At 38.6% G+C, this 21,111-nt stretch overlaps 1 protein-coding gene across 5 annotated transcripts in view; it reads left to right on the top strand.

Moving 5' to 3' along the window:
- Window positions 1–21,111, top strand: part of NAV3 (neuron navigator 3) — an 839,545-nt gene that overhangs the window by 650,326 nt on the left and 168,108 nt on the right. For all 5 annotated transcript variants that reach the window (XM_073788380.1, XM_073788379.1, XM_033866303.2 and 2 more), the window contains 2 exons: window positions 3,681–4,707; window positions 19,052–19,167. In XM_073788380.1, the coding sequence (XP_073644481.1) occupies window positions 3,681–4,707; window positions 19,052–19,167 (1,143 nt within the window). The remainder of the gene's footprint in view (window positions 1–3,680; window positions 4,708–19,051; window positions 19,168–21,111) is intronic.

Below are 21,111 nucleotides of genomic sequence, written 5' to 3'. Positions count from 1 at the left end.
GCTGGGCACAGATTGAGAGTTGAGTTCAGAGAAGTGTCTTCTATGTGTGTACTTATCTGAGAACGATTTTATAGCTTTTGCTGTGACCGTTACTGTAGGCTGGATGTCGATGTCATAATTTGGAGTCCCTCCTGTCTCATTTTTGGGTGTGATGATGTTGAATTTCCTCTGTACTTGAACTGCGGTAGCAGTCTATCTAGCTAATGTCAGCACACTTACAGAGCATCCTGACTGGTCCTTTTCTGCCCTCTTCTCTCATCCTCACCAAAGCTCCCAGGCATACAGGGGTAGGAGTCCCCTGGCTTCTTAACCTAGTTGCAGAAACACAGAAGATATACACTAAGTATGTGGTGAAAATGATGAAATAAAGGACATTAGGAAAACCTCTTTTGTTTTTAGTGATCTCTCACCACAGATTGCCAAGCATCCGGGGGGAATGCAGAACTGACAGAGCTTCCAGAATCCCACAGAACGAAGAATATTAATGCTGCACAGCTATGGAACATTTAATGAATTTAGCCGATTTGAACACTGTCATAAGAAATAACTCTTTAAAGCCAAACATGGTCTGTGACCAGCAGCGTTGGTATCATGTGGAAGGTTGTTAGAAATGCAGAATCTTGGGGCCTCCTGCAGATCTGCTGAAGCACAATGTGATGTACATTCAGTAGGATCCCCAGTGACTTAAGCACACATTAAAGTCTGAGACCGTTATGTTAAACACTTAAAATGTCAGACATTCTATGATAATTATAGAGCTTGGGCTCTAGAATCACACATGTGGGATCAAATCCTAGCCGCACCACACATTCCTCACTAGCTGTGCACCACTGAATGAGTTGTTTAGACCCTCAAAGCTTGGGTTTCCACAAGTGTGAATTAGAAATAGGAGCCCTTCCAAAAAAAGATAGGCAAAGTGATTATGAAATTGTCACACACAAAAAAAAATAGGAGCCCTTCCCATCTCATCAGGCTGTTGTGAACACTAATGTGAGATAATATAGTTAAAGAATCTTCAGCAAAATGCCAGTAGGCATTATTATATTTGTAATAATTATTAATATTATTTTCATTATAGAATAAGAAATATTGCAAATAACTTTTGAGATCAGTGTAAGAAAGTGAAGATAAATTCAATATAAGGCCATTATGTTCCTCTTAACAATACTACAGCAGACTATGATTTCATTTTGGGGGTACTTTATTTCTAGCTCTGTGTCCCAATATACGTATGTACTTTTTTTTTTTATAATTTATTTTATTTATTTTTGCTGTGTTGGGTCTTCGTTTCTGTGCGAGGGCTTTCCCTAGTTGTGGCAAGCGGGGGCGACTCTTCATTGCGCGCGGGCCTCTCATTATCGCGGCCTCTCTTGCTGCGGAGCACAGGCTCCAGACGCGCAGGCTCAGTAGTTGTGGCTCAGGAGCCTAGTTGCTCCGCGGCATGTGGGATCCTCCCAGACCAGGGCTCGAACCCCTGTCCCCTGCATTAGCAGGCAGATTCTCAACCACTGCGCCACCAGGGAAGCCCCGTATGTACATATTTTTAAAATGTAAATAAATAGAATAAATTTTCACATAGTTTCATATAAAAATTCTATATTACTCCTGCCTTGAATGCCTGCATATCTCCCTTAGCTCATCTGTCTTGATCTTATTTAATGTTGTACAGCCCTTTGTGCACTTCTGATCTCTACCATTTTCTTTCCCACCTCCTACTCGTTTAACGTTTAATATATGCCATTCATCTTCTGTGAGTCTGATTTCTTTCCTCTGACTATAGTGTAAGGTGTCTTGGGGAGTCTTACACAGAATAGCCACTCAGTAAATATTAACAGATGTTATGCCTAGATTCAAGTCCTAGAGATTGTAGGAACTGAGTAGCATTGATTAATATTTCTGGAAATAGTAGAAAAATGGAGGCATATAGGTTGGACAGAAATCTGCAAAACAGTAAGGTCACTGTGTGAAATGCACGGGCACATACACAATTCACTGAACTTGAGAAAATGCATCTTGTTTGGAGATGTTCTTAGTTTCCAGTTGAATCTAGGTAATCGAGAAATAAAGTTTACTTGACAATTCTATTAAAGGCATGAATTTGACATTCACTATTTTTTGTGTTTCTAGAGTCAAGGAATAATGTTATAACTGATAAGCCATTGAACTTCTTGTACATTTGAAAAATCATAGTGATTGACAGAATTAACTTAGAATCCCAAGCTAAGTTCAGTTCTCAGACTTGTCACTTACAAGTTGTGTAACTTTGGCCAAGTTCTTTTACCTCTTTGTGCTTCAGTTTCTTCATGTGCAAATTGAGGGTAATAATGAAAATTTTATGCAGTTGTTGGAAGGACTGAGTTAATGTATTTCAAAAACTTAGTTTAGTGCCTGTCACACAGAAGGTGCTTTGTGTGTAATGTAGAACTATGCATTACTGGTGTGGTCTTTGCTTTCATGGGCTGTATCAACGGTGCAGTAGAGGAAACAGGCAATCACAGTGAAGTTATCTACGTTTGTCTATACTATTGGCATTGTTAATATAAACTTCACAAATCTATTATATTGTTTTAGGCACACTTATTTTCTTTTAGAAAAACCTAACTCACACAAATATTTAATGAAGAATTTAACCTCTTTTCCTATCTCTTTCTTTATTAACTTTTTAATGTAAACAACTTCTTCTGAAAAATGGGTAAGACAAGTATTCTATACCAATTGGCTTAATTACCTACTGTTTATCATGCATTTTTGATACTGTTGGAAAAAACATTTAAAAGTGAAAGCATTGTAGTTTTAGATCTATGAATATTTAATGGAATTTAATGGTCTCCAATTCCTGAATATTATGAAAGGATTTATTAATAAAATATTTCCTTTGGACATTTCATTTATTTGACAATATCTAGTATGTTAACAGTATCAACGTTGCCTCTTTTACATAAATATCTAATTTAATCATTTATCCATTTTTTTCTCCATTTCTCAGAAGAAAAAGAAAAAGAGAGAAGAATTATTTGTAAAATATCAATACATACCTTGTAGGGCTGTTATAAGGATTATACATATTATGTATTACACATTTTTTAGTATTAAATATTTGTATTACATATTTTATATATTTCTTAGTAGATTATCTGACCCATGTAAACATCCCTTTCAATATTTATTTTGTACAAATAAAAAGAATATTAACAAAAAGCTAAATTATGATTCAAAAGCATATTTAATCAGATAAGAATAAGCTAGGCTCCCTGTAGGTTAAAGCAATCTCTCAGTATTCATTATTCTTATAAGGCAAGGTGGAATATCCATTCACTGCTATGAGCTACAGTAGTAGCTGGAAGAATACAGAGAATTGCTTAGGGGAGGGATAGTGTTTTATTCATCTATAGACCTCTGTGACCAGCAAAATTTGTTTGGCTATGAATAATTTTAGAAGGGGAAAAAAGTGTTGTGGTTTTTTTTTTCCCCAACATCACTGTCCTTCAGACACTGAATGTTTGATATCTGGTACAAAAACCACCACATTACAGAAGTGATTGATGCCACATAGCATGTCCGTTTCCAGTTCAGAGGAAAGAAACTTCCTTGTGCCTACAGTTAGAAATACTCAGTGGTGTGACATAAGTGATCAAAAACTAACCAGCCTTTTTAAAATGTTTCTTCTTAACCACGTCCAGATTCCTCCAAAGGACCTCAACCATCTTCAGGTGTGAGTGGCAGCACGCAGCCCCCCGGCGCCGCTGGGCAGCCCCCGGCCTCGGCCATCCCGTCCCCGAGCGCTAGCAAGCCGTGGCGCAGCAAATCCATGAATGCCAAGCACAGCGCCACCTCCACCATGCTGACCGTGAAGCAGTCGAGCCCAGGCACCTCTCCCACACCATCTGCAGACAGACTGAAGCCCCCTGCCTCGGACGGGGGCAGAGCAGCTCCCTCGGGACAGAAATCCATGCTTGAGAAGTTCAAGCTGGTCAATGCCCGGACTGCTTTACGCCCCCTGCAGCCTCCCAGTTCAGGACCCAGTGATGGTGGGAAGGAGGACGATGCCTTTTCTGAATCTGGTGAAATGGAAGGCTTTAACAGCGGTCTGAATAGTGGCGGCTCAACAAATAGCAGCCCCAAAGTGTCACCGAAATTAGCCCCTCCAAAAGCTGGAAGCAAAAATCTCAGCAATAAAAAGTCTTTGCTACAGCCAAAGGAAAAAGAGGAAAAGAACAGGGACAGAAATAAAGTTTGCACTGAAAAACCAGTCAAGGACGAGAAAGATCAGGTGGCGGAGACGGCTCCAAAAAAGACCTCTAAAATTGCAAGCTTCATCCCAAAGGGCAGCAAGACGACAGCAGCCAAGAAGGAAAGCTTAATCCCCTCTTCCAGTGGGATTCCAAAACCGGGCTCAAAGGTGCCAACAGCAAAGCAAACTGTTTCACCGGGAAGCTCAACAAGCAAAGAGTCTGAAAAGTTCAGGACTACCAAGGGAAGCCCTTCCCAGTCCTTCCCTAAGCCCGTAACGACTGAGAAAGCAAGCACATCCAACTGCCCTGCTCCTTTGGAAGGAAGGGAAGCTAGCCACGCCTCTCTGGCGGGTTCCTGTGCGGGGTCAGCGGCGCAAGGCAGTGGGCAGAGCGTGGGAAATGGTGCTGTCCAGCTCCCTCAGCAGCAGCAACACAGCCACCCAAATACTGCCACCGTGGCTCCATTCATTTATAGGTAAGGCGAGCTCCGTTGGTCCACAGCTGTAAACACTGACAGGTCTGCATACTCAGAGTATACATAATAAGGAAGGTTGGGGAGTCCTATTTCACATAGTCATTTTGGAACAGTATTTCATTCTGGAGAGAGAGGCCTAGAATTAAAATTTTTAAAAGAAAGCCTCCCATATCCTCCAATCTATTAGTCCTCATCTCCTTCCCCTTCCCCCTCCCCTCCCCCCCCACTCAAGAACCGAGGCCTTTGAAAGTTAACCTACTTGCCGTCAAAGGCAAAATAGAACCCAGATGTCATGACTTTTCCCCGTGTCTATTACTTTTACTACTATTATTTCTATTATTAGTCTTTTAAAATAATTCTCATTTTTATAGAGTTTAGAGATATTTTTGTTTTCACCCATGAGAAAACGTAAACCATAATGGTTAAGGGGGCATGCTCTGGGTTCAGGCAGATATAGACTTAATGCCCAGCTCTGCCACTTACCAGCTATATGCCTTTGGACAAAGAATTTAACATCTCTTAGTCTCATTTTCAGCTGTCAAATAGAAATAACAGTATCTACCTTGTAGAGTTGGGAAGAATAACAGGCAAAATGCATATAAGATGCTTATTGTATACTGTGGCACATTGTACATGTTTGTTAACTGTTGTTTATAAGGCGTTGCTTTCCCAGCATAAAATTTATATTAATTTCCACAGCTAGGCCTGTTGTTTCCAGGCAAAAATACTAATCTATATAATTATTATATTTAACTTTATTAACTTTCTTGTTATATATTTATATTATTTTTCATTTATTAAAATATATAGCACATGCTATATTTTAAAATATATATCCTACTAAACAGTTGTAGTGTAAACACATTTTGCCTATTGTCTTGTGGTAAGTTTTACTCGATTAGGACTATGTCAGTGCTGCTGTGTCTCCGTTTTTATCCACTGTCCTTTCAGTGAAGAGGTGGCTAGGGAGGAATAATGCCTGCGACTTTGGCAGGTGTACAGTTCATCAGCAGGAAAAACAGGATGTAGGATCTGCTGCAAATAGGAAAAGGTCAAGATTATATAGTTTCAAATTTTATTAAATTTATTAAATATGTGAGTTTTTAAGTAAAGAAAATAATTATAATGATTTGTTTTCCCTCAGTGAAAAACCTAAGTGCTTTAAGTGATTTTTTTCTGGGGCTTTATATACTCATCCACACAAATGTATAATTATTGAATTTCAGGCCTACCTCAAATAGCTACCTCATTTAAGGCTGCTATTCTGACTTTAATAGCAAAAATTCATTTAAAACCTTTGTATCTGCATCACATGGTGTTACCGAGCCCAAGCTTGCTCTGCTTGCCACATGGCAGGCCAATAAATCGGGAGATGAGTTGTTGGGGCAAGGAATAACGACTTTAATCAGAAAGCCAGCAGACCGAGAAGATGGCACCCTAGTCGCAAAAAAACATTTTCCCTCAGTCCGCATTCTCTGGGCTCTTTTTCTACAGAGAAGGGGGAGGGGGAGGGGCCCACTGCAGTGCCAGCCAATTGCTGAGTGTGACCACTAACAGTCAGTTGCTCATTGACAGTTGCTCACTAACGGTCGCTCGCTTGGGGGAGGGGCCCACTGTGGTGCCAGCCAATGGCTGAGTGGGACCACAAACCGTCAGTTGCTCATTGATAGTTGCTCACTAACGGTCGCTCGCTTGTGGGAGGGGCCCACTGCGGTGCCACCCAATGGCTGAGAGGGACCACTAACAGTTGCTCATTGACAGTTGCTCACTAACGGTCGCTCGCTTGTGGGAGGGGCCCACTGCGGTGCCACCCAATGGCTGAGAGGGACCACTAACAGTTGCTCATTGACAGTTGCTCACTAACGGTCGCTCGCTTGGGGGAGGGGCCCAGTGCGAGGCCGACCAATGGCTGAGGGAGACTGCTCTAGGTCGTGCCTGTCCCACCTGTATTACAATGGGAGTCTGCAGATCCTTCTAGCTCCAGAGACCCTATCTGACAAAGGAGAATTTCACATGTCAAAATCATAATCCACGTTTCAAAAATATAAGAAAAAATTATAAACTTTAAAATATGTCATACTCAGCACACTTGTCACTCTCAAATGTATCCTGTAAGAACATCTGTCATTTCAAATCACCATGGATGAATTTCACAGGGAAGTATAAATCTAAGCAAAAAGAATATATCCACCAGTTTAGCAAGCTTCTTTCTATAAGTAGCAGCAAACTTCTTTGGTTGTTTTCAATAACATATCCAGTGGGTACAGATTTAGTGATTTTCATTTGGCAGTGTAACCTTTGCTATCTGAAAGAGGAAGCAGCACAGTTTAGAGGTTAAAGTGTGAATCAACCATGCGACTGCCAAATTCTCCAGCCTCTTTGAGTTTCTTTTTGCCCTGTTTAAAACGGAGATTATAAAAGTGAGGTAATATAGCCGAGTAGCTAGGACTACAGGCTGTAGAGTCCGTTTGCTCTACCATGGTTCCGAAACTGCACCTTGTATTATTGAGACAATGGTCCCAAGAGCCAGGTTGCCTGGGTTGGAATCGTGATGACACCATTTATTAGTCATGTGACTTTGTGTAATGCATTTAAAGACTTGAGACTCAATTTTTATAATCTGTAAAATGGAGATGATAATAATAGAAGCTTCCTCATAAGGCTGTTTTGAAGATTAAATGAGTTGATATTTATACAGGGTTCAGAACAGTACCTGCCACACAGTAAATGACCTTCCCCAGACTTCAGTTTCTAATTCTGTAAAGTGTGGTAGAAGAATATCTACCAAATTTGGTTGTTTTAAAGATTAAATAAGGCAATCAAGATTGTAAAGTCTTTAGCACAGAGCCAGATTCAGAATAAATTGCTTATAAATGTCAGTAATTATTTGTTTTATTATCAATAATATAAAGTAGTTGAAAATAAATAAAACCATCTAATAAGAAATGTCACATCATAGTCTACATATGAGGAAAAGGCTGCTTGGAGTCTTTTATAAATTCAGAATAATTTTATAAATGATAATATAAATGCTCTTAAGGTTGAGTAGTCAATATTCAAGTTTCTTAACTGTCAGTGAAAGAGATATCGTAGAGTCATGTCATTTGGCTTATGTGACCCCTGATGTCCTTTCCACTCTGACTACTCCAACACCATTTAAGAATTTCTCTTGCAAAATCCCTGGCAGACTTTTCTGGAGGTGCTAATCATTTGATACAATAATAGTAATAATTTACTATTTTATAATGGTTTTTGTAGAGTGCTTGCTTAGTACAAGTCTGTATTACAAAATTTATGTTAATTTTTTCATTTAAACTGTGTCATCAACCCATGACAAGGGAATGTTACCCCATTTTACAGAGATGAAGAAGCAGCGATTTCAAGGCAGAATAATGATAATCTTTTACAGTCACAGGCCTGGCAGGAGTTTGCCTTTGAATCCATATATGCCTGAGTCTGTAGTGTGCCCTCCTTTGCTTAGCAGTTCTTGCTGTATGTGTAGAAATAAGAGGTATTGTTACTAGGAAAATTCTGGCTGGGAAAATGTCAATAGCAGATTTGCAGATATCGCAATCAGAATTCATTTATATTGGGAAATAATTGCTTTTAAGTAGAATAACTTTAAAATACATATATATGTATGTATATGTATAAACATACATACATTTGATATTTAAAGAAAATTAAATAACCTCTATATAATGGGAAGATCCATGGGTGATGGTGATATTTTTCCCCGGTTCTCAGCCCACTTCTAGGTCATGCTGGTTATTAATTATTCCTTCTGGGACCTTATTATATGCTTCATAATACTCCTTCTTGCAAATTGAATGTTCAAAGTCCTATAAATGTAATGTTGAGTTCTGGAAGTTAATGAATTTCATTTTAGTCCTACTTCCTGCACAGTGCAAGGATATTCTATATTAAGTTTTTATAACTCATTTATCACTACTATGTGATAAAAGTAGTTTTGAATTGGGCATATCTTTATCCATTTAATGAGTGGATATAACTAAAATCAAAGGTGAAAACTTTAAGAAGATTTTAACTCACTATAAGAAGTTCCCAATCAGTAGCCCTGTGTGAATGGATTAGCCTGCCTTTTTTAAGTGCTGCGGTGGCTACCGGAGATTGTTAAGAAGCGATACAGTGACCAGTTGCCATAGTTTAAGTTAAGGGAATTCACCAAATATCTTTTTTCTTTTATGTACTCATCACTCATTCTGCAAATACTATGTAATAAGAATTACAAAGAGTAAAAAAAAAAATTATCTGCTCTCTGGGAACTCAGTTTTATTGGTGATAATGAAAAGAATTTAATCAAGAACTTAAAACATCACTGTTGTCATGGAAGTGTATGCAACAAATAAGGTAGAAGAGTTTTCCTGAATCTTACATGAGGGTGGAGTCAGTGTATGCATTACAGAAGAGGTAAGAGAAGAGATGAGACTTAAAGGATGAGTTAGAATTTGTCAGGTGGAAGGAGGAATGTTATGGCATCATCCAAATATGACATTCTACAATTTTACAATCCAAGCATGTTGGAAAAAATAACAGGCAAATTACGAAGTGCTATGCAAAATGCTAGTAACTAAAACTGCTAAAGACTAGAGGTTAGAATTCATGATTACTTGAATGGGAGACTGGGAAGAAAATTTGGAATGAATCCATACTTTGTTCTTCTCTTCGCTCACTCCCTCCCAACACATCTTATTTTCAGCTAGTCCTGTTGGCTCTTGCTGCAAAACATACCCTCAGTTGGGCATTTCTTTCCATTTCCACCCTGCCTTCCCGTGATCAGGGCACCACCAATTTTCACCTAGTTTCCAACGAGTCTTCCAGCATTCACTTTTGATCCTTTCTGGTAGTATCCTTCACACAGCAGGGGCTCTAATCTTTTAAAAGTATAAAGTGTATGTCATTTAAATTCATGAGACCATCTACTGGCTTTACATTACACTTGAAAAGTAAAACCTAAGCATCTTACCAAGCCCTACAAGTTCCTACATAATCCGCACCTCTCTCTAGCCCTTAAACTACGCTCACTGCCTCCCTGCCTTCATTCTGTTTCTTAACAAACTAACCTGTCCTGCTTTGGGGACTTTGTCATAGATATTCTCTCTGTGTATAAGGACTCTCTTCTGGATCAAAGCAGCCTCCTGGGACTTCCCAGGTGGCGCAGTGGTTGAGAGTCAGCCTGCCGATGCAGGGGACACGGGTTCGTGCCCTGGTCCGGGAGGATCCCACATGCCGCGGAGCGGCTGGGCCCGTGAGCCATGGCCGCTGAGCCTGCGCGTCCGGAGCCTGTGCTCCGCAGCAGGAGAGGCCACAACAGTGAGAGGCCCACGTACCACAAAAAAAAAAAAAAAAAAAAAAGCAGCCTCCTTCTTCTCATCAGAATTCTGCTTACATGCTACTTCTTCACACAAGCCGTTTCCAACCATCTAGTCTGAAGGAACACTCACAATGCCTTTTGCCAGAATTATACGCCATTGTCCCCTTGTATTTTATTCATAGAGGTTATCACCATCCACTGGGTTTTTGTTTACTTATTAACAAGTGTGATTTCAGCCACCTCCGACTATAACATAAGCTCATTGAAAAACAAGCATCTTGTCTTTTTTTATTTAGTAGCGTAATTGCCCAGGACAGAGCCTACCTACAATAGGAACCAACTAAAAATTGTTGAATGAAACACCATCATCATGGGTTAGACTCATCTGCTATAGAAGAATAGAAACACTACCAAAAATGTACAGTGGAATAAGAAAAATTCAGAAGTCTTTTATTCCTATAAATGGTAGGGTTTAGTTGAAATATAAATGGCTTTAAAATGTTTATAGAATGAAACCATATCTTCTCTTCGGGACCTTCATTCACTTATTCTTTTCCTCTTTCGACTACCTACTAAATACATTTACCGTGTAAGGCATCAGGGTTAGAGTGAAACATCACACATCCCATATGTTATTTCCCTTCCATGGTCCACAATGTAGTAGGCAAGAGACTGACTGAAACATGACTACAGAATGAAGCAGGAAGTGTAAACCCCCCAAGCAGTGAACCAGATTTGGTATACTGAGACTTCAAAACATGGAAAATGACCGCTAGTTGTTGGAATCAGAGAAAGTGGCTTCTTGTGCTTCAGAGATATGTGAAGTAAAGTTGTGAAGTGATTCCTGAGTCAAGGAGGAAAGAAAGACGTGCACATTTTCTCTAAACCTCAGTATTTTTAACAGCCCCCAATAAATTTCAAAATAGCTACTAACCAGATTCATAACTTGCTAGTTTGAGGTCTACATGCTCTTTGTTATTTTCTGACCATTTGTAGTAAATGTCAAGAAATCAGTGCATTGGACATAACGCAAACATCTAAAGGCAAAGGGAGAGAATCAGGGTGAGGACAGTTCACAGAAGGAAAAAAAGGAACCCAACCTTTAGATAAGGCAAAACATTGTTAAACAGAGAAGAAAATCATTGTGCTTCTTAGACCCATTAATTAAATATAAGCAGAAACCCTCTGTACACACTTGATTTGTAAAATTAGGTCAAGAAAGTCTGAATTTAGAGGTTTCCTTTTGTTACTCATATGTATATGTATATATATAATTGGTATAATATGATGTGTCTTATATAACAGCATCAAGGGTTCTCAGGAAAGATTGTTGTAACAGTTTTTGTGAGATTTCAGATTCACCTAGAAAGTGACATGGAAAATTGGCCCTTGAATATATTATATTCTGAAAGGCAAAGAATACAAAACATTAGTTTTGAAAATGCTTACTCACATGGTTTTAAGTTTGGCTTATTTGTTGAACCAGTAGATTCAGTAGGCGGATCTGTGAGTCTATGAATTTTGAAACATGGAGCATAGAACCGTCTTGCAGATAAAGCTTTTGTAAGCCCTGCAGCTATTATTACAGATTATACTGCAATTGTGGTTTTATGTGAACTGGGCATAATTGGTTATCAGCACAAACTAAAGCTTACTGAATGCTTGTCTTGCAAACTTGTCTTTTGCTGGGTTGGATGTATATCTGTGCATTGGGTAGCAGTTTAAGCTCCCTCACACAGCAGTATTTTTAAGCTGGAATGCAGAGCCAATGCTGGAAGAGGGTCTGTTGTGTAGAAGACTGCTATGAGTTGGCATTCTCCCCACAGAGAAGCTTGATAAACTGCCCTTTCTGTATTTAGCTTACGAGGTTCAGCGCCAGATTGCCCAACCAAACCACAACTGTTTCTTTTTTCTGTATTTTATCTTCTCTTGGAAAAGCTGTTAACGTTACAGAAAATTTGCAAGAATCGTACAAAGAACTCCCATATACATTTAACTCAGAGCACCCAGAGACCTTTTTCAAGTTTCACAAATTGTCCCAGAGATAGCACTTTTAGCGATTCAGGATGAACGTTGTACCCAGTCGTCATGTCTTCCTAACATCCCTCGATCTGGAACAGTGCTTTAATCTTTCCTTGACTTCCGTGACATTGATATGTTGAAGGCAAGCATTTTATAGACTGTTTCTTAATGTGGGTTTGCCTGATATTTTCTCGTGATTGCAGATATATGTATATAAGTGTATATATATTTATATATATATAATGTCACAGAAATGATACTGTGCTTTTCCATTGCCTTTCTACCAGGTATCAACATTATTGATATTCCCCTTTCTGGTGGTGTTGAATTTGATTGCTTGATTGGGATGATGTTTGCCATAGTGGGTCTGCTTTCACCCATAGGTTTTAGCATCCATTGATGTTTCTTGCCTAAATTAATAGTTTACTCCAATGGATGTCATGTGATTTCTAATTCCATTATTCCTTCTGCATTTATGCCTTGCCATTCAACTTTAAGAAAATGATGTCCCTTTCTTATTTTTCTCCTCCTCCCCCCTCCCTCCTTCTCCTTCCCCCTCCCCCCTCCTCCTTTTCCTTCTCCTGTGCTCTTTCCCTCTCGCCCTCTTTGAATTTTGTGGACTAATGGATTCCTACTGTCTTCAGTGGATTATAATCCATCAATATGACTATTTATTTTGATGTTTAGAATTTCCCAGATTTGGTTGCTGGGATGCCCTTCAAGCTGGCTTCTGCCCCATTATTCTTTGAGAACTTTGTTTCTTTTTGGCTCAAGGTAATCTAGGCTCACCTTGTTCTCTCACTGCCTTGGCTTCAGCTTTTATCTAAGGTGCCCTGATTTCTTTTGTGAAGAGTAATATTTAGGAACCAGATCTCACTGCTCCTAGCTTTCCTAAAATAGTAAAATATATGTAGGTACACACACACACACACACACACTCATACAGACACACACATATTTTTGCAAACCTATTTCCTTTTTTAAAAATTAATTTATTAATTTATTTTTGGCTGCGTTGGGTCATCATTGCTGCGCGCGGGCTTTCTCTAGTTGCGTAGAGTGGGGACTACTCTTCATTGCAGTGCGCGGGCTTCTCATTGCGGTGGCTTCTCTTGTTGTGGAGCACGGGCTGTAGGCACACGGGCTTCAGTAGTTGCAGCACGCGGGCTCAGTAGCTGTGGCTCGCGGACTCTAGAGCGCAGGCTCAGTAGTTGTGGCGCACGGGCTTAGTTGCTCCGTGGCATGTGGGATCTTCCCGGATCAGGGCTTGATCCCATCCAGCCTGCATTGGCAGGCGGATTCTTAACCACTGCGCCACCAGGGAAGTCCCTACACACATATTTATCTCAATATCAACGAGCTATCTATGAGAGAGAGAGAGAGAGAGAGATGGGTATATAACCGTAAATTCACAGTGCCTCCAATTCCAAATCAACACACAGAGTTTATTCTTGCTTTCTCCTTTCCATACTTGCACCTTCCTTTGTCAACTGAGAAACCTGGCTCCCATTATACTCAATATGTTTTCTTATTTGCTCAGCCCCCCAACCCCCAGCATACAAATCTAACAAATCTCTCATCCACACTGGGCTACTCTTCACTCTGACAGATTCCTGGCCTTGGCCCTGGCTGTCACCTGTCTTCCTTCCCACCAAGAAAGAGAGAGCTGGTTTGGGAAAGATAACTTGTTTGTCTTTCTTTTAGGTTGGGTTTATAAAGCAGGAACTCTAAGACCATTAGTTATTGTTGCTGACTCAAACCAGTTTTGTTTGTGTCCACATCTGTGACTAGTATAGCCGTATCAAGATGAATTCACATGGCTATATTTTTAATATAAACCAATATGCAACACCCCTATTTATGAAATTGGAAATCTGAAGATTGCTAGTATCTAGGTGTATTGCTGAATTCCTTTAAATGGCATGTATAATAGCTTCCTTTTCTTAGGAGTAAAAATTTAAGGTAGTAAAGAGTAAAATTAAGGTTAGGCCATTGGGTATTGTCACATTCAAATACTGTCTGTTAATAACTTAGTGACTAAGCTATCTGTCAGCTAAGGAGACATCACATACATTAACATGCTCAGTGTCCAGAGACATTTGGAATTAAATGGAATTAAATTGTAGGGTAGTGGTTAATAAAACAATATTTAGAAGCTTCCAGATTTAAGTACAGGTTAAGTATCTCCCAGCTTGTTACACAGGGCAAATTATTACATCTCTAGAAGCCTCAGTTAATCCACAGCACCTAAATTACAGGTGTCTTAGTCTGTTCCAGCTGCTCTAACAGGAATACCATAGACTAGGTGGCTGACGCAACAAACATTTATTTCTCATAATCCTGGAGGCTGGAAAGTCTAAGATCGAAGTGCCAGTAGATTTGGTATCTGGTGAGCTCCTGCTTCCCGGTTCATAGATGACCATCTTTTCACTGTGCCCTCACATGGCAGGAGGGGCAAGGGAGCTCTCCAGGGTCTGTTTTGTAATGGCACTAATCCTATGCATGAGGGCTCTATCCTCATGACCTAATCACCTCCCAAAGGCGCCACCTCCTAGCATCATCACATTGGGGGTTAGGTTTCAACACATGAATTTTGGGAGGAAACAGATATTCAGTCCATAGCAACACAATTGTTGTGAAGTTTGAGTGATATGCCCTAGATAAAACACTAGGCATAGTACTTGGCATATAGTAAGTGCACATAAACAGGAACTAGCTTTTATGTTAATTATTGGTGAAACCTAGACCTCTGGCTACTAGGACTCTTAGTAACAGACACTAGCACTAGCTTATTAGAACTCTAAATAAATTAAATGGTGTTTTTGCAATGCCCTATCTTACAGTTTCAGTAAGTGCTTATAACATGTTGACCATGTTGTGAATGCACAGTAAGATAGTCTGCACAGGATGATGTCTTCTAAATATTTTGAATCATTTTTTCCTTTTCCCAGTCAATATGAGAGGAATGCAGTATTGGTTTACATGGGAACAGTGAATGATGCCACTGCAATATCTACCTTTTGGTTAGAAAACACTATTGATTCTGAAGTCTTCGTAAATTGTTTTATGAATCAACCCCAAAACCTGTTATTTTACTGGAATGAAGCATGCACAAAAGTAGAGGACATGCTTAGAGCCTTCAGAGATTAAACTGAACTTCTTTGATCATTTATATAAAAGTTAAATCTTTACCAGTTACCTTTGATTGTCCCTCTAGAGACTGGAGTTAAACTCTTATTCCACTTTAAAAAATAATGAGGTAGAAATCCTGGGGAAATCGATGTCTTGTAACATATAGAGAGCAGGGGATCTGGACCCATTTACATGTGAATACAATCCAAAGATAATTTCTGAGATCTTTTTATAATTATTTGAAGTTTAACTTCACCATGTTCCTTCCCTTGATCAATCTGTTGCCCTATCATTTCTAATGTAGGTAACTCAGATAGGGAACACTGTGAAACATATACCAAAGAACTTGAAAATACGGTATAAATAAGATTTTCTCTTGTGACCTAAACTAAAAAAAGAAGTTAAAGAACAAATCAGCCAGAAATGTTCACTGCCACATTAAAAAACAAAGTAAAACAAAGGTTTCCAAGACCAAAGTTTGAATACTTTTTTATCAGAGGGTGGGGACTTAGACAATGGAATTGAGTACTAGGTTTCATACACTGAGAAAGATAGCCGCACACTGAGAAATATTTTTTAAGATCTGTATATTTGCAGCAAAGAAAAAAGTCTACTCCCAAAACACATTCTGAATATTCTTTTGCTCCATAGAGATTTTCCTAGAGGGAGATGCTCTGCATCTTTATAACTAACATAGCTACAAGTATTCTGGTTCCTGTAATTGCTCTGGTCTTGTTCTAGTAAAAATCAGTTGGCATTGGGCTTTAGACAGCCATCCCAGTGAACTACTTTATGTGACTCAGCATCTGAGAAACCAGTCTGTGAATTCTGAGCCTGTATGACTGTAGGCCAACCCTGGCTCCCAGCCAGTTCACCCAGGCACCATGCCTCTCTGAGGCTTCTTGGCAAGCAGCCAGTAAGCTTTCCCTGGGGTGTCCTATCTTACTACATACTCTCCATTTAAATGGCTTCAGCAAGTAACAATCCTTAGAAATCTTCAGAGGAATTTTTTCCCCTCGTTCATGGACATTAGGCTAAGGAATAAGCCAGGGAGGTGCAGTGGCTCACAAGAAAAGAGCCCAAGTGGAAGAATAGATGATAATGAACTTTAGAAGTGAGTGGGGAGGGGCAGTAGACAGGGGACATAGGAGACCCTGGGGGCCAGAGAAGAAAAGAAACAGCCCAGAGAGCCGGATATATTCCCCACATTATAACGTTGACCAGAATCCCACATGCCTCAGGAGAATGCCTTTCCAGGCCTTTGGTAATAATAACACTTGAGCTCACAATTATTTTGTGAGGAGCATATTTTTCTTTGCCTTTTACACATAAGCAAATTGAGGTTCAGAGAGGCTAAGTCACTTAGCAAGGTCACATGAGTTAATAACTGTTTAGCGAGAGAGCTAAGTTTTACAACCAAATGCAGAGCATGTACCATTATACCGTGCTTCCTTCTGTGTGCTTTACCCAATAATGACACTGTTTTATGATCACTACTGATAAGATTTATACATTCAGTTATCAAATATTTGCAGAGTGCAGCATATCTGCTAGACATGTGGCTAGGCATTGGGGTGCAATGATGAGCTTAAACATCGAGAATGGACTCTAGTTTGGAAGATGAACATTTATCAAATAATTACACAAATGTCATGTTACGAGAGTATGAAGTGCTCAAGATAGGTACAGGGAGAAATAAGTATTTGTAACTTGGGACTTCACCTGAAAATTTGTAATTGTTCTTTAAGAAAGAGTCACTTGAGCTGAGACTTGAAGGGAGAAATTTAATTGGATGTCGTGGGAAGGAAAATATTCAAGTAGAAAGGACCTGTTGAGGCCAGGAGCTATAGGATGTGGGTAGAAGATTCTTGTGACCACAAGGGAGAGAGATAAGGGGAGTCCAGTGCAAGATGACACTGGAGAGGCAGACAGAGATCAGACCATGCAAAGCCTCTTAGGCTCCCTAAAGGTTTCACCCAGGGGCACTATGAACAAGGACCAGGTTTGTTGGGAAAATATCACAAGTTCAGTTCTGTACAAGATGGGTTTGAGTTATCTCTGCGATAATCAAGAGGTAATGTCTATTAGACAGTTATGATTCACATCTGGAATTCAGAGAAAAGTTCTGGGTTAGAGTTTGAATTTGGACTTCATATGTGGATAGGCAATCACTAATACAATGGGTATGTTTGAGATCGTCTGGAGAGACTGTACAATGCAAACTGGAAGAAGCTTAGGATATTGCTTTGAGGAACCCCCAACTTTTGCCCTTCTTTTTTTACTACCGACAACCATGACATTTAATGATTGGGTAAAAGAGAACAAAGAGAAAAAAAGTAGCATCCAGAGAGAACGGGGAACAAACTGGAAAATTTTTATTGTAGAAGCCAAGGAAGGAGAGTTTCATGAAGGGAGGAATGGTCTTCTATTCTAAATGCTACCAAGATATCAAGGAAGGTGAAGACTAAAAACGTCTGTTGATGTTCACAACATTGAAATTTTTACTGGCCTTAATGGTATATCCTGTCATTCGAACAGCATGTCCTCTTCTGAATCTTGCTGTGTTCCTTATATTTAGTTTTAAGTTACAATAAGCTAGGAATGTCTGCCAGAAACCACTGGAGGTCAAGGCACAGCTTTGTATGAATTCTTGCATTAATATGTCAATTCCTATATACATACATACATACATACAGCATATAGTTTTCCATGATTTATTAAAATCCTAATGAGCGTTTCAGAGTTTTTAGATCCATTAGATAAATAGAAAATATTTCTGGCATCAATGATTACACTTTATTTTCTCTCAAACAAAACCAGGATTTAGAATAAAAGTAACATAGTAAGCAAAAATTGATTTAAAGATTAACTGAATTTTTCTTTCACGTATAAATATTCTCTTTAGATTTTTTTAAAGTAAGAAATATTTAGTGATCACTTGCCATGGTCCAAACTCAGTACTAGGAATGGGACTCCAAGCAAATGAGATAACTATAAAGAACAAAGTCCAGTGTACAATGCTGTATTGTCTTGTCTCCTTCTTTCTCTTGTAGTTCACGCTGTGGACTTTCTAAAGATGTGGTGTTTTTGACCAAATATATGTAGATTTTGAAGCTGCATAAGGAAAGATAGTGCCTCTTAAAACGTTTGCCTGTGCATAAAAGGAAGAAGCAATGCATGAAGATTGGAATATCAAAACGTATGCAGTCCCTCTGTGGAGTGCTTTTTATTTGATTAGACCTACTCTTTACATGTTAATCACACACACAAATATATACCCATGAACATATATACACAACTATAAAACGTATTATAAAAGGGGGTTGTCAGAATGAGAAATTGTTTTTGATTGACTTTAATTTTTCTGAAATCAAGACATCATAGTGACATTTATACCCCATAGCAAAGTCAATATTTATTTTACTTATACTTTGTATTTTAGGATATATTTTATAGAATGTGCATGGAAAAAATAATTTTAGGGGTGTTTTCGGTGCTTTTATCATTCTCAGAAGAACACAGTTTAGCCAGACTTCCTCTAAGACAGCAAAAAAAAAAGGAATCTTTTCTAGTCTTTTGCCCAGAAAAAGTGCAGTCAATTATTGGTAATTACAAGCTTTCAAACTTAGAAAAGTCTAAGAAATCTGATTTAATACCTCACTACAACTTGGGTTGTATATGAAAAGTAAGGAAATTCTCCTGTAGATAGACAGCTTTGGAATGTCCCAGACATAAAGAAATGCTCACTTACCTTCATAGAAAACTTTCAATACATTGATTTCTTCTTGTACTAGAGAACTTTGATGAGCCGCTGGTGACAGCAATTGGTATTTCTGTCTTCTTGGTTAATTTCAGAGCACATTCAGAAAATGAAGGTACCTCTTTACCATCTGCCGATTCCTGTACCAGTCCTACTAAGATGGATTTATCATACAGTAAGACAGCTAAGCAGTGCCTAGAGGAGATATCCGGTAAGTGACCTGATTGGTGGGTAGGTCAAACTCAGAATTTTTATGATCTCTCCATAAGTCTTTTTATTAAATCATATTTATGCTATACTGTTTTCCCTTAGGCATAAATGGACTGTGTACATTTCATGCTTCAGAGATGCTTAGGTATTTGACTGTTCTGCTTAGAATGGTCTCTGTTGCTCTGTAATGAATTCTGTAAAGAACGGTAGTGCTCTCAGAGGCTGAGATTTTAAGTCATGGTTGCCCTCAGTCTAGTTGAATACTATCAGAGAAGACCTGGAGAATCTTCTATTGTTAATAAGGCAGTTCTTGAATATATCTAGAGATTTAAAAAAATATTAATGATCAGATGGCAATGTAAAATTTCCAAGGCCTCCAACCCTGCTCTGTCTACAATTCTGTGTTATTTTGAACATTTCTACATAGTGGCTCCAAATGTGTGTTCTGGGAAAAATCTAATTATGGAAATATTTCATTATATATAAATAATGTAAGAAAAATGACATATACATACTCCAGACCCAATCTGTCAGATTCTCAGCTTTAGTCCACTATTTCTCCTAGGATCCGGATAGGCCAAGGCACATATGGAAGCCCTCTGGTATAATTTTATTATATATAGGTCCATATGGACCTCTATAACGTATAATATAGGAACTAAGTAGGCTCTTAACGTGATATACTGCTTCCAAGGGGAAAGACAGTTTAAGAACATTTTATGTGTTTCCAAGTATAAGAATGCATGGCAGTAGAGGTATGTCTTTTGGTCCAATAAGTCTCTGACTCAGCCCTTGTATATTCCTAAGGAAAAAACGAAAAGAACTATTTAAATTTTAAAAATTACTATAGTACTCCTAGAACTCAAAGTATTGCTCTGAAGCTCATGCGCGTAGCCATATCACAAATTTGGAGGTTAAGAAACTTCCTCACTTAAGCAGACTTGAAACACTTTGGCGAGCATTAGCAGTTACCGCAGTATCCATCAATGGATATTGGCAACAATGACAGCACCACATCCCAAGGGTTCCTTCTGGAATTAACATCAGTGGTATCATAGGCTTCAGAGTTTTCATGTGGAGATGACAGTGGGCCAGTTCAGGGTAAGGGCAGAAATGGTAATGCAAGGCATAGCTATAGGGATACTTGTAGATTTTTCAAGCACTTGGAGAAAGTGTTGGTTTTCCCTGGCTCCCGAGAGCCCCTTGGTGAGTGATGATATGTATCTGTATTGTGACTAGATATTATTTAAACATAGTGTGGAACGTTTCACACATTTCTTTACTCATGCATGTCTTCAATTAGTATCACTATGCCTACAAAATACTAGAGCTCAAATCTGTAGGAGAAAATGCATTTAAGTACACTTTGAATTCTAATTATGTGATTTTCACAAAGAAACCTTGTTTTTCTGAAATTAGTATATTGCTTAGTATCTCTGATTGAATCAGTAACCCATGTTTGATCTTTTTTCCTCCAGTTTCTTATTCTTTTGACCATTTAATCATTTTTTATACATCCAATTAGTATTTCCATTTATGTAAGTCACGTCATTATGTTATACACCTTAAACTAATACACTGCTACATGCCAATTATATCTCAGTAAAACTGGAAAAAACATTCTTAATTTCCATTTAATGTTCTGATTTTTAATAGAATATTTGAAAGTGAAAAATAAACTAGACTTTAACATAATACAATAGTCTGATGGATTTATTAGAAGGTATAATATTAATTTATGTCAATAAGTATTGATATAGAATCATAGATTTGAATCTATGATTTAGATAGAAATAAAAGAAAGAAAACAGCACATAAGTGCTGAAATGAGGCTTATCTGATTATGTCATTCCTACGATCATTTGTTTAAAATGAGTCTATAGTGGAGTACCGAAAATTTCTCTCAATGCAAACTTGAGATTTCATGAAAGAAAGATATTTATGA

The sequence above is a fragment of the Tursiops truncatus genome, chromosome 11, assembly GCF_011762595.2.
Source record: "Tursiops truncatus isolate mTurTru1 chromosome 11, mTurTru1.mat.Y, whole genome shotgun sequence".
Classification (NCBI taxonomy): domain Eukaryota; kingdom Metazoa; phylum Chordata; class Mammalia; order Artiodactyla; family Delphinidae; genus Tursiops; species Tursiops truncatus.
The sequence above is the reverse complement of the archived record's forward strand: the minus strand, read 5'-3'. Positions and strand labels throughout refer to the sequence as shown.